Source organism: Trichosurus vulpecula, chromosome 1 (genome assembly GCF_011100635.1).
Source record: "Trichosurus vulpecula isolate mTriVul1 chromosome 1, mTriVul1.pri, whole genome shotgun sequence".
In the NCBI taxonomy this organism is placed as follows: Eukaryota; Metazoa; Chordata; class Mammalia; order Diprotodontia; family Phalangeridae; genus Trichosurus; species Trichosurus vulpecula.
The window spans coordinates 186,277,733-186,290,951 of NC_050573.1; the positions used below are offsets into that span (position 1 = coordinate 186,277,733).

At 33.9% G+C, this 13,219-nt stretch overlaps 1 protein-coding gene across 1 annotated transcript in view; it reads right to left on the bottom strand.

The window, feature by feature from the left end:
• Positions 1 to 2,092: 2,092 nt before the first annotated feature.
• TPMT (thiopurine S-methyltransferase) overlaps positions 2,093 to 13,219 on the bottom strand; it is a 28,931-nt gene continuing 17,804 nt past the window's right edge. Inside the window, exons 7-9 of the mRNA XM_036752957.1 lie at positions 6,141 to 6,226; positions 3,809 to 3,853; positions 2,093 to 2,622 (exon numbers count right to left, since the gene is read on the bottom strand). Of these exons, the coding sequence (XP_036608852.1) occupies positions 2,510 to 2,622; positions 3,809 to 3,853; positions 6,141 to 6,226 (244 nt within the window). The 3' untranslated portion in view covers positions 2,093 to 2,509. The remainder of the gene's footprint in view (positions 2,623 to 3,808; positions 3,854 to 6,140; positions 6,227 to 13,219) is intronic.

The window sequence follows — 13,219 nt, forward strand, 5'->3', positions numbered from 1 at the left end:
GGAAAATTTGGAACCCAAAAACTTGTGGAACTAAGTGTTGTGAACTAAAACTAAAAAAATAAACTTATAATTAAAAAAAGAGTTCCTTGAGGGCCAGGGACCATTTCTGTACTTTATCTCTCTAGGGTTTAGCACAATGCTTGGCACAAAGTAACCCCTACTGATTGATTAGATCTAGATTTCCAGGGGGTTGCCATTTCAAAGTTACACTCTAAAGAATTCAGACAAAAGTATTTGCTATGAGGGAGAGGATACAAAGACGTAGTCCTGTCATCTTCCTACCATCCCCTGCTTTCATAAATCAAGTGCCTTTGATAGAAGCTTGCTGAAACATGAAACAAATCCAATGAGAAATGGGGTGATATCACAACTGTAAGCTGCTTTGCTTTTAAAAACTCACTCTAAAGGAGTAAGATCTTTATTACTGCTTGTTACTGAGAGAAAAGCAAATGTTGATACTGGTTAGCACAAAAGTCATAAAGGGTCAGGGGTCCTTGTTTGCTTAAATGGGTAGCAAAGGGGGTCTCTCCTCTACTAGACCAGGATCTCATCTCTTTCTCAAGTTTTCTTTCATAAGGAAACAGTGAATGATCAATTAGACTACCTTAAAGGAAGAAGTGTTCAATTTAATAGTTAAATTAAACAAATATTTAGAAATACCTACCTGCTAGTGCAAAGTGATAGGCAGAACCATAGAACAGACAGTGAAATTGCATTGCAGTCAAGAAGAGACCAAGTGCAAATCCCAACTTTGTCATATATTGGCTGTGTGACCTTGGGTAAATACCTTAATTTTGCAATACCTCTGGTGATTTTCTAAGACTGTAAATTATAAATGAGTTATCCCAGGGTTTCCTATGTGGATGAAATCACAGATTCACAGAGCATTCATGTGCATTAAACTAACACCATTTGAGGGGCATGGTGACCCAAATCATGTTTACATTATGTAATAAACATTCTTAGGGCATTCTGAAAATAATTTATTTGCTCTGAAAAGTCAGCTTGTAATATATTTCCATCTTGGTAGCTTTTGAAAGGTTGTATCCCTTTGGTCTGACAGTATAATAAAAGAAATAGATAAGGATCATTTTACACAATGGAAAAATTAATAGTGGTACAAATGTCATTAAAATATTCCTGAATTTTTTGAAAATGAATGCTAAAAAATTCCTTGACATGTAACTGGGGGAAAAAATAAAATACTATTTTAAAATAATAAATAAAATATTGCTGAAAGTGGTCATCTAAAAGAACCATAAATACAAAGCCATAATACAACATCACTTATCCTGGTAATACCCAACTTCCTAATTATGATGGTTTTCCAATATTTTGAGCCACTTACATTCTTATGATAGAATTTCCTAATTTAAAATAGTACAGACTTATTGCTAATAAAAAAGTCTTCTTTTTTTCCTTAAAATTAACACTAGAATACTGTGAGACTAACCCTTTCAGCATACGAGTTTGTGAGACATTTAAACGTGGCAAAGCAAAACAAAACAAAAACTGCCATGTATTTAAATGAAAAATCAGTACTAGAAACCTAGGCAACCTAGGCAAGGTGTGAAAATTGAGACCCTATAGGTTATGGGTAATTAGAGATTTTAAACCATAATTATAAGAAGTGTGACTTACTAGCTGTGTGACCTTGGGCAAGTTACTTAACCCCAATTGCCCTGTCTTCCCCCCTCAAAAAAAAAAAAGAAATGTGACTACCTTTGTTGCATGTTATGCTTGAGGTGGCTTCCTATTCTTTCTATGCCTAATCTTAGTACTATTTGCATGCCAAATACTTTTCCATATGCCTCCTCTTCATTGAACCCTCCCCTTTAACAAAGAAAAGCAATTAAACAAACATGTCCTAGTCAATGACTGCTTCTGACAAGGTATACAATATTATGTCCTAACAGTTCCTCACTTCTCCGATGCCCTATACATTTATATGATATAAAATAGGAACAAGATGTAAACACACACACATATTATATGCACAAATATACAGAAAATAATGTTAAAAGGCTGAAAAGTGTTGGCATTGTGTGGGTGATGATCATGTTATTAACAATAAAGGCTAACACTTTTTCAATTACTTAGAGAAAAAAATTTAATTTTTCTAAAGCATTGAGACTTTCTTTGAAAATTTACAAGCAATAAAGACATTGAATGGGTTAAAATACAAAACTGCTTGAACTAGATTTTGTTAGGTCATGAAGTGAGGATGCAGAAAAGTAGCATGAGTAATTTTGCTCAAATTAAAATATTTAATTTCAACATTGGAATCATCATGAGAATAATAAAATAATAGCCCCTTACAAATTTCTTGAAGTTACATGCATATTCCAATAGATACCACAAGTGGTATGTAATGATAGCTTAAAGAAAAACTTTCAAAGATGTCCATTACATTTTCATGTCACTACGTCACTTTTAGTAGCTGAAGGAGGTAAAGATACATATGAGATTTCGAATATGTTACCAAATCTTATGCAGCTTTGATTTTCATTTATTTTTCTGTAAAGAGATGTAAAATCTCAATAAAGTAATCAATTCCCCATTTTTTATGTTTTTCTTTTAAAGCATCAGCCTTCTCAAGACACTGAATATTACATGTTGAGCCTGGAACAAGAAAAAAGGAGGGATCGTGAGGGATGATGCATTCATTCACTCTTCATGACACACAGAACAGAGAGAAACATCACATAAATACATGGTTCTTGCTCTCAGGGAGCTTAGTCTAGTAACTGGGGAATTGTTTTTTAAAATCTTGTTTGCTTATACTATCATGTTTCAAATGTCTTTTAAAATCATGCTCACCAGGGTAATCTCAATGAAATAGGGGAATTACTAGTGGCAAAATCTCCTTAATTGTGATTTCTCATATGTCTTTTACATATATACATACCAGATATATGGTCAAACTCCACAGCAAAAAACCAAACCAACAACTTTTTTAATGGAATAGTTTCATGATTTCATATTACATACATTTTTAGACTCTTAGAGACATTATAGACTAGTTGGGAAAAGGTTTGTAGTGTAGCTAATTGTGCAACCTTGTGCAAATAGCAATTCTCTTCAGATTCACTTGCCTCATCTATAAAATGGGGGTAATAAAACTTGTTCTACTGTAGTAGCAATTTAGATTTGAAGATCTTTCCCACCCATTAATAGGCCATGTGACCTGCTTATATCACAGGAAGCCTAAGTTACATGTGGTGGGAGGAGCTTCCTGACAGGAAAAGGAAGTTATGTCACAGGAAATGCTGAGAAAGAGAGAGAGAGCAGTTATGGCTGCTAATGGCCACCTTTGTGATTGTTAGAACTGAACAGGCTGACTTAGCTGTACTGTGAGTTTGTTTTGGGGAAGACCCCAGCAGGGGGTCAGAGAGGTTTGGGGATGGCGAGGCTCCAGGTTGTTATACTGTGTGTGGAATGTTTTACTGCTGTGATAGACTGGATAAATGGCTTGTGGGATATGGTTCTTTAGTGTCCGAATAAATGGTTTATTTCTTCTACCTCCTATGTGGAGAGTCTTCTATACTTTGCGATATAGAACCACACAGGCATTTTGACAATTATCATCTACATTGTTATTATTGCCTTACGGATACATCTAGTTACCTCACAGGGTACTGTGAGAGTCTTATTAGAATGACTATCTGAATGTAATACACTTCTAGTAATGAAATGCTGTAATACTTAACATGATATTGTTATTATTCTGACAGTAAACTGACAGTCTAACAGGATTAGTTGTTGAATTTTTTTTAAAGAAAACTATCAATATAATTTGGTAACTCACCAAACAAACTTTTAACTTCACTGTCAGTAATATAAAATGGTGGACCTAAAAGAAAAATATATGAGAGAAATACAGTGAAGAGAAATGAAATTCTCTCAATTCTAAAAAGTAACAAGCTCTTTTTTCATTTCATTTAATCACACAAAGCCCAACTTTCCAAATAAGTGAGAATACTCAAAGAAATAAAATGAATGCTCCCTTCTCCATATCTAATATTTCCAAAGAATGGAATTTCATTAGGAATGAATTCATAGTGCTTCCTGCCATTCTTACTTTGTAAAGGTAGAGAAAATGGGCATGGGGAAGCTGCAACTAGGGTAGGAATATAATAAGAAATGTTCCATAGAATTTCTAATATTTCCTGGGGGTACTCTTTGTCTACTTTCTCCTGTACACATGCATAACTCTTTGCCCTCATGCATAACATTTCTAGCAAAAATTTTCTACTCTACACTTTTTTTGGCTACCTTCTATATTCTTATAAAATCACAGTATAGTAACAAATTTTACATGTATAGAATCTGTTTCCATTCAAATAATATAGTTATTTATAGACATTAAATCTTGTTTTATAATGAATAATGATGAATTTTTCATGATGAATATGTGATTTTCAAAATGGAAAAGAAACAAAAATGCACCTTGTTCCACAAATAGGTCCAACAAGAGCATAAGTAATAATTAACTTGAAATTTTTCACACATCAAAAACATGCTGCATTTCCCTCTCTCTCCCCACTCTTGTGGAGAACTGCATTAGCCATGTGCATAAACTTTAAAATTCAATCAGGTCAAATGAAATAAATAAAACAAGGACAAAAATAAATGTCCTTCTCTAAATTCAAAAGAAAGATGGTAATTTACTCTTCAGGCAGTGAAGTATTAGGTAGAAGCCAAAACCATTTGGTTTACTGACAAATTCCAATCACAAGGTAAATTAAAATGTTAAATCATAAGAGTCTGGAAAACAAACAATAGCAAAATGTTAGAATACTCCCTACCTAGCACACCTCTTTAATTGCTCCTAGTCCATACCTCCTCCAGTAACCACAAGTATTCACAAGCAAAATACACCATGAATGTAGAAATGTGTCCCACCCATCATTGGGCAGACTAGTCTCACCCTTCCTCAAGTCCAAAGCTCATTTAAGCTCTCTTTTCTATAAATATACAGGGCTATAAATCTTTTCCCACACAGACACTTTTCCAGTCTGATGTGAGACTGAATAAAAAAGATGAAAAGCTAATGAAAAAATTACCTTTTTAAATATATTGCATTTTCTTAGAAATTATGTTATCCTTTTTTAAAATTTTTAAAAATTCAATTTTATATTTAATTCCAAATTCTCTCCTTCCCTCTGCTCCATCCATTGAGAAAGCCAAGAAAAATAGAACACATTACAAATATGTATAGTCTAGTAAAACAAATTCCTATGTTAGCCATGATCCAAAAAAAAGCCAGAAGAATAGAAGAAAATATGCTTCAATCTGCATTTTGAGTCCATCACTTCTCTGCGAGAAGGTAGACAGCATGTTTCATCATGAGTTGTTAGAATAGTGGTTGGTCACTGTGTTGATCAGAGTTACTAAGTCTTTCAAAGTTATTTATCTTTACAATATTGCTGTTACTTTATAAATTGTTCTTCTGGTTCTGCTCATTTCATTCTGCATCTGTTCATTGAGGTCCTCCCTGATCTTCCTGAAACCATCACCTTTATCATTTCTTATAGCATAATGGTATTCCATTGCATTCATATGCCATAACTTATTTATTCAGCCATTCTGTAATTTTTGTTTCCCCCTCAGTTTCCAATTCTTTGCCACCACCAAAAGAGTTGCTATAAATAAAAAGGACATGAAAGTCCTTTTCCTTCTTTCTTTGATCTTTTTGGGGTATATGCCCAGTAGTGGCATTGATGGGTCAAAAGGTATATACAGGTTAATGGCTTCTATGTTATTCTCACACATGAGCATCTATTCACTTTAACAACTAGAATTATTTCAACTTGCACCAAGGACTCCAATAAGATAAATGTAGCAAAAACCATCCTCTTAGTTTTATAATTCATTATTTTAAAGAGTGACAGATTTGTAAGAGGGGGAAGGCATAGAATCTAGAGCCAAAAAACTGTGGATTCTAGACCTGTATCTACCACTTTCTTTGTAGGTGCATGACTGTAGTCATAACAGTTCTCTTTTGAGCTTTAATTTTTCTCATTTCCAAATATGAATAATTATATTTGCACATAGTTGTTGTGAGGAACTCATTTATAAACTCTTAAACACTAATTTGATGAGTTTCTTATTATTTGGAATTAAAAAAAAATACTTACCTGGCAATTTAGTTGAATCATATGAAAAAGTAGACAGGAGATAGTGAAAACCTTTTTCCAATAGAGACAACATTAAATTGGCATAGCTAAAAAAGGAAATGAAAGGTTATGTATATTACTTTTCTGTGCAAAGTAAAAGCAAAACTACCTCAAACACAACAGTCTTATAAAGATAAGAAGACAGGGTATAATTAAATGCTAAAATGTGTCGTACAGACCAAAAGCTGTAGGAATTTAGGGAAGGGGGAAATCAAGATTTGGTTAAAGTGGTTTAATACTCATTCTAACAAAGTAAAACTAGACCTTTCTCAAAATTTAAAAAACAATTTCTTATAAAATGAAATTCTATTCAAAGCAACTAAATTTGCCAATTTTTTTGCCAATTTTTCAATACAAGGCATTATTATCAAGAAAGGTTAAAGAGAAACTTAAGCGGTCCTATAAAGGACACTGAGCTTTCATACTGGAATGAGGGCTTGTAGTCCTAATCAGATCAGCATCACAGAACTCACAGAAGTCTGAGAGAGGAAGGCTAAATGGCCTTATTTTAGTACTATGAGTCATAATAGAAAACATATATCCAGAGAATAGATTTGATTGGATTTGATTTGATTCAAACATTTATTTAAGCACCTATTTGTAGTTTTAAATGAAATTTTATTTTTTTCAGTTACCAAAAATCAATTCTCTCTCCCTTTTACCTCTTACCCCTATCACTGGGAGGAAAAAAGGAAAAAAAAACTCTCATGAAAAACATACATAGTCAAGCAAAAGGAATTCCCCCATTGTCCATGTCCAAAATAAATGGGCTCATTCTCTACCTTGATCTCCCTACCTATCCATTAGAAGGTAGGTAACATGCTTCCTTATTGGTGTTCTGGAATGAAGTTGGCTACTTGATCAAAGTTCTTATGTATTCCCATTTTCGAAGCAATAGGCAAGGCACTAGGCAAACAAACTTGCCCTAGAGGCGATTAGGTTCTACTGAGGAATAAAACAGATACAGGAACAAATATAAAGTGATTTGAGGCCTGTGAGGACAACTGGGGGTAGGGTGGGCTGCTAGGTTCAGGAAAGGCTTTGCATAGGAACTTCAGAGGAAGATAAAAATTTTGAGAGATAGCTACAAAGTCTGGGAGGGCATTCCAAAAATATTTAACACTGAGGTGAGTTTGGCTGAACAATCTCACATATCTATTCCCTTTTCTCCATTCAATAAACCCCTATCGTAGTTCAGACCCTTTTCATATCGCATTTAGGTTACTGTAATTGTTTCCTAATTGATCTCATATTACCCTCTCCCCTCCCTAATTCATTTTCATGTAGCTACCAAAATAATCCCAGTAAACATCTCAGAAGTCTAACCATTTGACTCCTCTGCTTGAAAATCATCAGTGGCTCCTGTTGTCTCAAGGATAAAGAGGAAGGGAATAAACAATTATGTGGTGCCTACTATGTGCCAGGCACTGTGCTAAGCACGTTTTATAAATGTTATTTCATTTGATCTTCAGTGCGGCACTTGAGACCCTTCACAATTCGGCTCCAGACACTTTTCCAGATTTATTTCGTGTCACTCCTCTACATATGCTCTTTGCTCTGGCCAAACTAGCCTAGATACTGTTCATGTCCCCTCTCCATGCCTTTGAACAGCAGGCTGGCCACAATTCCTGGAATGCAATCACTCTTCACCTCCACTTTTTAGCATCCTTTAGTATCCTTGAAGGCATACATGTGCTATCTCCTTTGAGAGGCATTTATTGATCTCCCTGCCTATTTAGCATTCTTTCCCTCTGCATATCATTTTGTAATTTTATTTTTCTGTTTATATGTTGTATTCCTTGAAGAATATAAGCTCCTCACAGGCAGAATGTGATTTTATTTTCTACCCTTTTTATTTAACCTTTGTTTACCCATTTTTAAGACTGTCTACCTTGCACAGTGCCTTATACATAGTAGATGTTCAATAGATGTTCCTCAAAATGAAATAAGCGGTAACAATAGAACAGTCCTAGAAAGTGATAGGCTTTAATGTCAAGGTGAGGAGATGTATTTTATCCTAGAGGAAAGTCAAGCCAAACCTTTGCCTTAGGAAAAATATTTTTAGCAGATATGTGGAGCATGGACTAGAGAAGGCAGAGACCTGGTAGCCATCATCTTTCTTGCTACTACATTTGAAACAACATTTCTGCCAAAAATTTATAAGAATGTTTTTGAAGTTTAGGTTTTCTTTGGGGGGGGAAGAGGGAAGGGTTTACTTGGTGGCAATAGGGACCTAAGAGATCAAGAAGGGGGTATGGGATGAAAGGGTAGTCTGTAGAATAAGAAAAATTTTGGTTTCCAGATAAAAACTTAAGAAAAGGGTTTCCTCACCCTTTGTAAAGAACACAATGTATACATGACCTAGATATATAAGGTAATATCAAAAATAAGTAAGAAGATAAAGGAAGTATTACCTTTCAGATATGTGCATGGGGGAAGAATTCATGACTAAACAGACAATAGAGAAGATCACACAAGCTAAACAATTTTGGTTACATAAAATTAGGAAGTTTTTGCCCAAACAAATCTAATATAGTTAAAATGAGAAGAGAAACAAATTCACTGGGAAAAAAATCTTTGTAGGAAGTTTCACTGATAGGTCTCATATGCAAACATACATGAAAAAAAGTTTCTTTGACAAAGGTCTCATTTCTAAGATACATATGGAACTGATTCAAATTTGTAAGACTAATAGACATTCCCTGAAAGGTAAGTGGGCAAAGGATGTGAACAGGCAATTTTCAAAGAAATCCAAAGTATAAATAACCTTATAAAAATGCAAAAAATCACTAATAGAGAAATGAAAATTAAAGCAACTTTAAGATTTCAATTTACACCCATCAGATTAGCAAGAAAGACAAAAGAGGAAAATGACTATGGGAAAACAGATAAACCAATATATTGTTGGGTGGAGCTATGAATTGCCCTATCCATTCTAGAAAGCAATTTGGAACTATACTTCCAAAGTTACCCTTTGATTCAGAGGAAAAGGTTAATCAAGTGTACAAAAAACATAGCAGCTGTTTTTATGGTAGCCTCAAACTGGCAACCAAGGAGTTTCCTCCTATTGGGAAACAGCTAAATGAATTGTGATATGAACACAGTGGAATATTATTATGTCACAAGAAATGACAAATGGAAAATTTTAGAGAAAACGTAAAGGCCTATAAGCTGATGCAGAGTAGAATGAATAGAACTTGGAGAACAATTTATACAATGATAACCATATGCAATTTTATTATTATAACAACATTAAGAGAAAAGATTTAAAAGATTTTAGAATTCTAATCAACACAATGATAAATCATGAATTCAAGAGAGTGAAAATGAAACATGTCATCACTTCCTGACAGAGAGGTGCAGAAAGAGACATACATTTTTGGACATGGTCAATTTGGGAATTTGCTTTAATAGAATTTGTTTAACTATGCAGCTATCTAATGAGGACTTTATTTTTTTATTTCTAAAAAATTTGCTCAATGGGAGATCAGGGATAAAGAAAGGGACAATTAATGAAAGAAAAACAAAAATGTATTTATGCTATAACACACTTATTTAAACATAATTTACTTCTGTGCTTCAGTGTTGCTCTGAATTAAAATGTAGGCAATGAGCCACATTATGAGAAAGGTCAAAATAGTGTGTTATACTGCTACCAATAAAAACAAAAAACCTATTTCAATGCAATGTCTTAATAGGATAGGATTGCTGTTAATATTACTGTTATTAAGAATGAATATTTTTAAAAGGTGCTAAGTGCATAAGATTTTAAATGGATCCTACTTGTATTTTTATATCATTGCATTTCTATGAGATATACTAGATAATAATAAAATAAAATAAAATAAAATAAAATAAAATATACAAAGATAACCAAAACATTTGGAAGTAGATACAAAAAAGGGAATTTTAATACTACAAAATTAAATTTAATATTCATGTAAGCTCAAATGGTTTCATATAAAGGCCTCTTTTATTTATCATACATTTAAATGTTCATGTTTGTTGTCTGTTAAATTTGTAATAAAAATTTTTTTAAGCTTGAAAAGAAAAGAAATTCGATAGAGGATAGTGATATGAAATGAACCTGAAAAGAATAAACAGCATCTGACTCTGGCAGACAAATAGGTATGAATTTTATTTGCTAGTCAACAGAGAGCCATAGAAGAGTTTTGAGTGGAGGAGTGCAATAAGGAAGATAAATCTGGCTACAGAATGAAAGGTGGTTTGGAGAGCAAAGAGAGTGGAGGCAGGAAGTCCTGGTAAGAAGCAAGTCAGATAGTCCCGGTGGGCAGTAATGAAGGACTGCCCCTAAAGCAGAGGCAGCGGGAAAAGAGAGCAAAGAAGAGATGCAAGAGGTAATTAACTCAATAAGCTGACAAACTGATATCAATTCTGCAAATTCATATCATGATCAAAAAATGAGAAAAAAACTTTCTCCGCTGTTTTATAATAATAATTCTGTTAACTGACATTCAGCAAATGGACAAATTTTGGATATGTTTCCAGAACGGAGAGTGCATGCAGATACAATGCATTAGGAAGACTATAGGTCTCTGTTACTCTAAATATTCCTTGATTACTTAAAGAGAGTCTACAAGTAGAGAAGGCCCCCTTTGCTATTTTGTTTTAATTAATTTAATATTTTTCTTACATTTTAAGTTCTAAACTGTCTCCTCCCTCCTCACCCTGCACAAGAAAAGGCCAGATGATTTGCATATTTATAATACTCAGAATACTTTAGTTGTTTACATTTTTCTCTGAGCAGTACTGTTGTTACTGTGTACAACGTTCTCTTGGTTCTGCACATTTTACTCTTCATTATTTCATGCAAATCTTTCCATTTCTCCTAAAATTCACCTGTTCATCATTTCTTACAGCACAATATTCCATCACAATCACATACCACAACTTGTTTAGCCATTCTCCAATTGATAGGCATCCCCTTAATTTCCAATTCTTTGCCACGATAAAGAGAGCTGCTATAAATATTTTAAATAAATAAATATAAATATTTTGTGTAAGGTATAGGTTGTATAGAGTGTATAAGTTCTTTTCCTTTTTCCCTGATCACCTTGGGAAACAGACCTAATACTAGTATTGCTGGGTCAGTTTTATAACTCTTTGGGCATAATTCCAGATTGCTCTCCAAAATGGCAGGATCAGTTCACAGTTCTACCAACAGTGTATTAGTGTCCCAGTTTTCGAACATCTCCTCCAATATTTGTCGCTTCTCCCTTCTATCATTTCAACCAATCTGATAGGTGTGAGATGATATCTCAAAATTGTTTTAATTTGCATTTCTCTGATCAATAATGATTTAAAGCATTTTTCATGAATATATATAATCTTTTTTTTCTTTATCAAAAAACTGCCTGCTCATATGCTTTGACCATTTATCAACTGAGGAATGACTGATATTCTTATAAATTTGACAAAGTTCTCTATATATTTGAGGTGAGACCTTTATCTGAAAAAAAAATGTCTATAAAATTCCCCTTCCCTCCAATTTTCTGCTTTCCTTCTAATCCTGGCTACATTGTTTTTATTTGCACAAAACCTTTTTAACTTAATGTAATCAAAATTATCTGCTTTACATCTCACAATGTTCTCTATCTCTTATTTATAAATTCCTCTGCTATCTATAAGTGTGATAGGTGATATGTTCCATGTTCTTCTAATTTACTTATGATATCTTTGTTATTTTCTAGGTTGGTCTTTTAGGGTTTCCTTTAGTCTATAACCTTTCAGCTCAGTGGCAAAAGGAGAAAAGGCAGCTGTGTCTTTGGCAGCAGGAAAATGGTTGGCTCTGTCAGGTTTACAGCAGTTTTTTAGAATCAACTAGGAAATAATCCTTCAAACGTTAAGATGTGATTTCTTCCTAAAAGAGAATGTTTGTGCTCCATTCTCTCCATTTTCTCTTCTCAGCAACTTTCATAGCTGATAAGTGCTGTGGTCATATTTGTCATGGCTTTGACTATAAATGCTGCCCCACCAACTTGGAAAAGAAGAGAAAGGATCCTTGACAGCAGTGAGGAATTTTGCTAATGCAATGTATTTCCTTTTGGGTAGGCCCAGAGGTTTCCTCTATTTCTTACTGGTGCTTGAGTCAATAATTCTAAGGAATAAGTATAATCTGTCCAAGAGAAGACCTAGTGAAACGAAATATTTTATGTCTTTTTAAAGCATTTTGAGGCATTATGCAACACATAAATTGGTCACTATGCACGGATGGAAGAATGAATGGAGAAGTGCTTTGCTTTTAAAAAACACTATCAAAGCTTCAAAAAAGATAGACATTGGTGGCCAGGGGTTAGAGGAATAATACCATTTGCTGTATGAAAATATTCTTCACTTTACAAAACCCTTCTCTGCATGTTTTATTTTTCAAAATATCAGGCTACCCTCTTACAGATTCATTAATTACATGACAATGTCTCGGGAAGCAGAGAAATATAAAACAAAATTAGTAGGGGCCACTTGCAATTGAAAGTTAACCATGAGATAGAACATTTTTGAAATTATAAACAAATAACAAAACTATGATTCATTTACAAAATAGCTTCCATACATTTTCAGAAATATAGCTATTGTCAACAGGAAGATTAGTGAAGAAAATAACATAAATAGCTTAGTCAGAAAGAGGATATGAGTTGGAGTGGAGAAAGATGATGAGTTCAATTTTAGGCATGTTGAGAGAGGTGATGGTGGGCAACTAGGGGAAGTAGCTGAAAACAAGAGAGCTTTAGAGAGAGGCTAGAGTAAAGATAGAGAATTGAAGTCATTCACATAGAGAAAAGAGTTGAGGCAAAAACCTGGGGAAACTTAGGGGAGGCCCACATTTCACATGGTGGAGAAGGAAGTCCTAAAAGGAGAGCAAGAAGTATTAAGAGAAGTAGGAGAAGAATAAAGAGCTTACAGTATCACAAAAGCCTAGGGAGAGGATGGTTTCATTAAAACAGGCATAGCTAACAACATTAAATACCGCAGAGAATTCAGTTACCTGTTTTTTTAAAGTATGTGTAAAAAGGCTTTGTCAA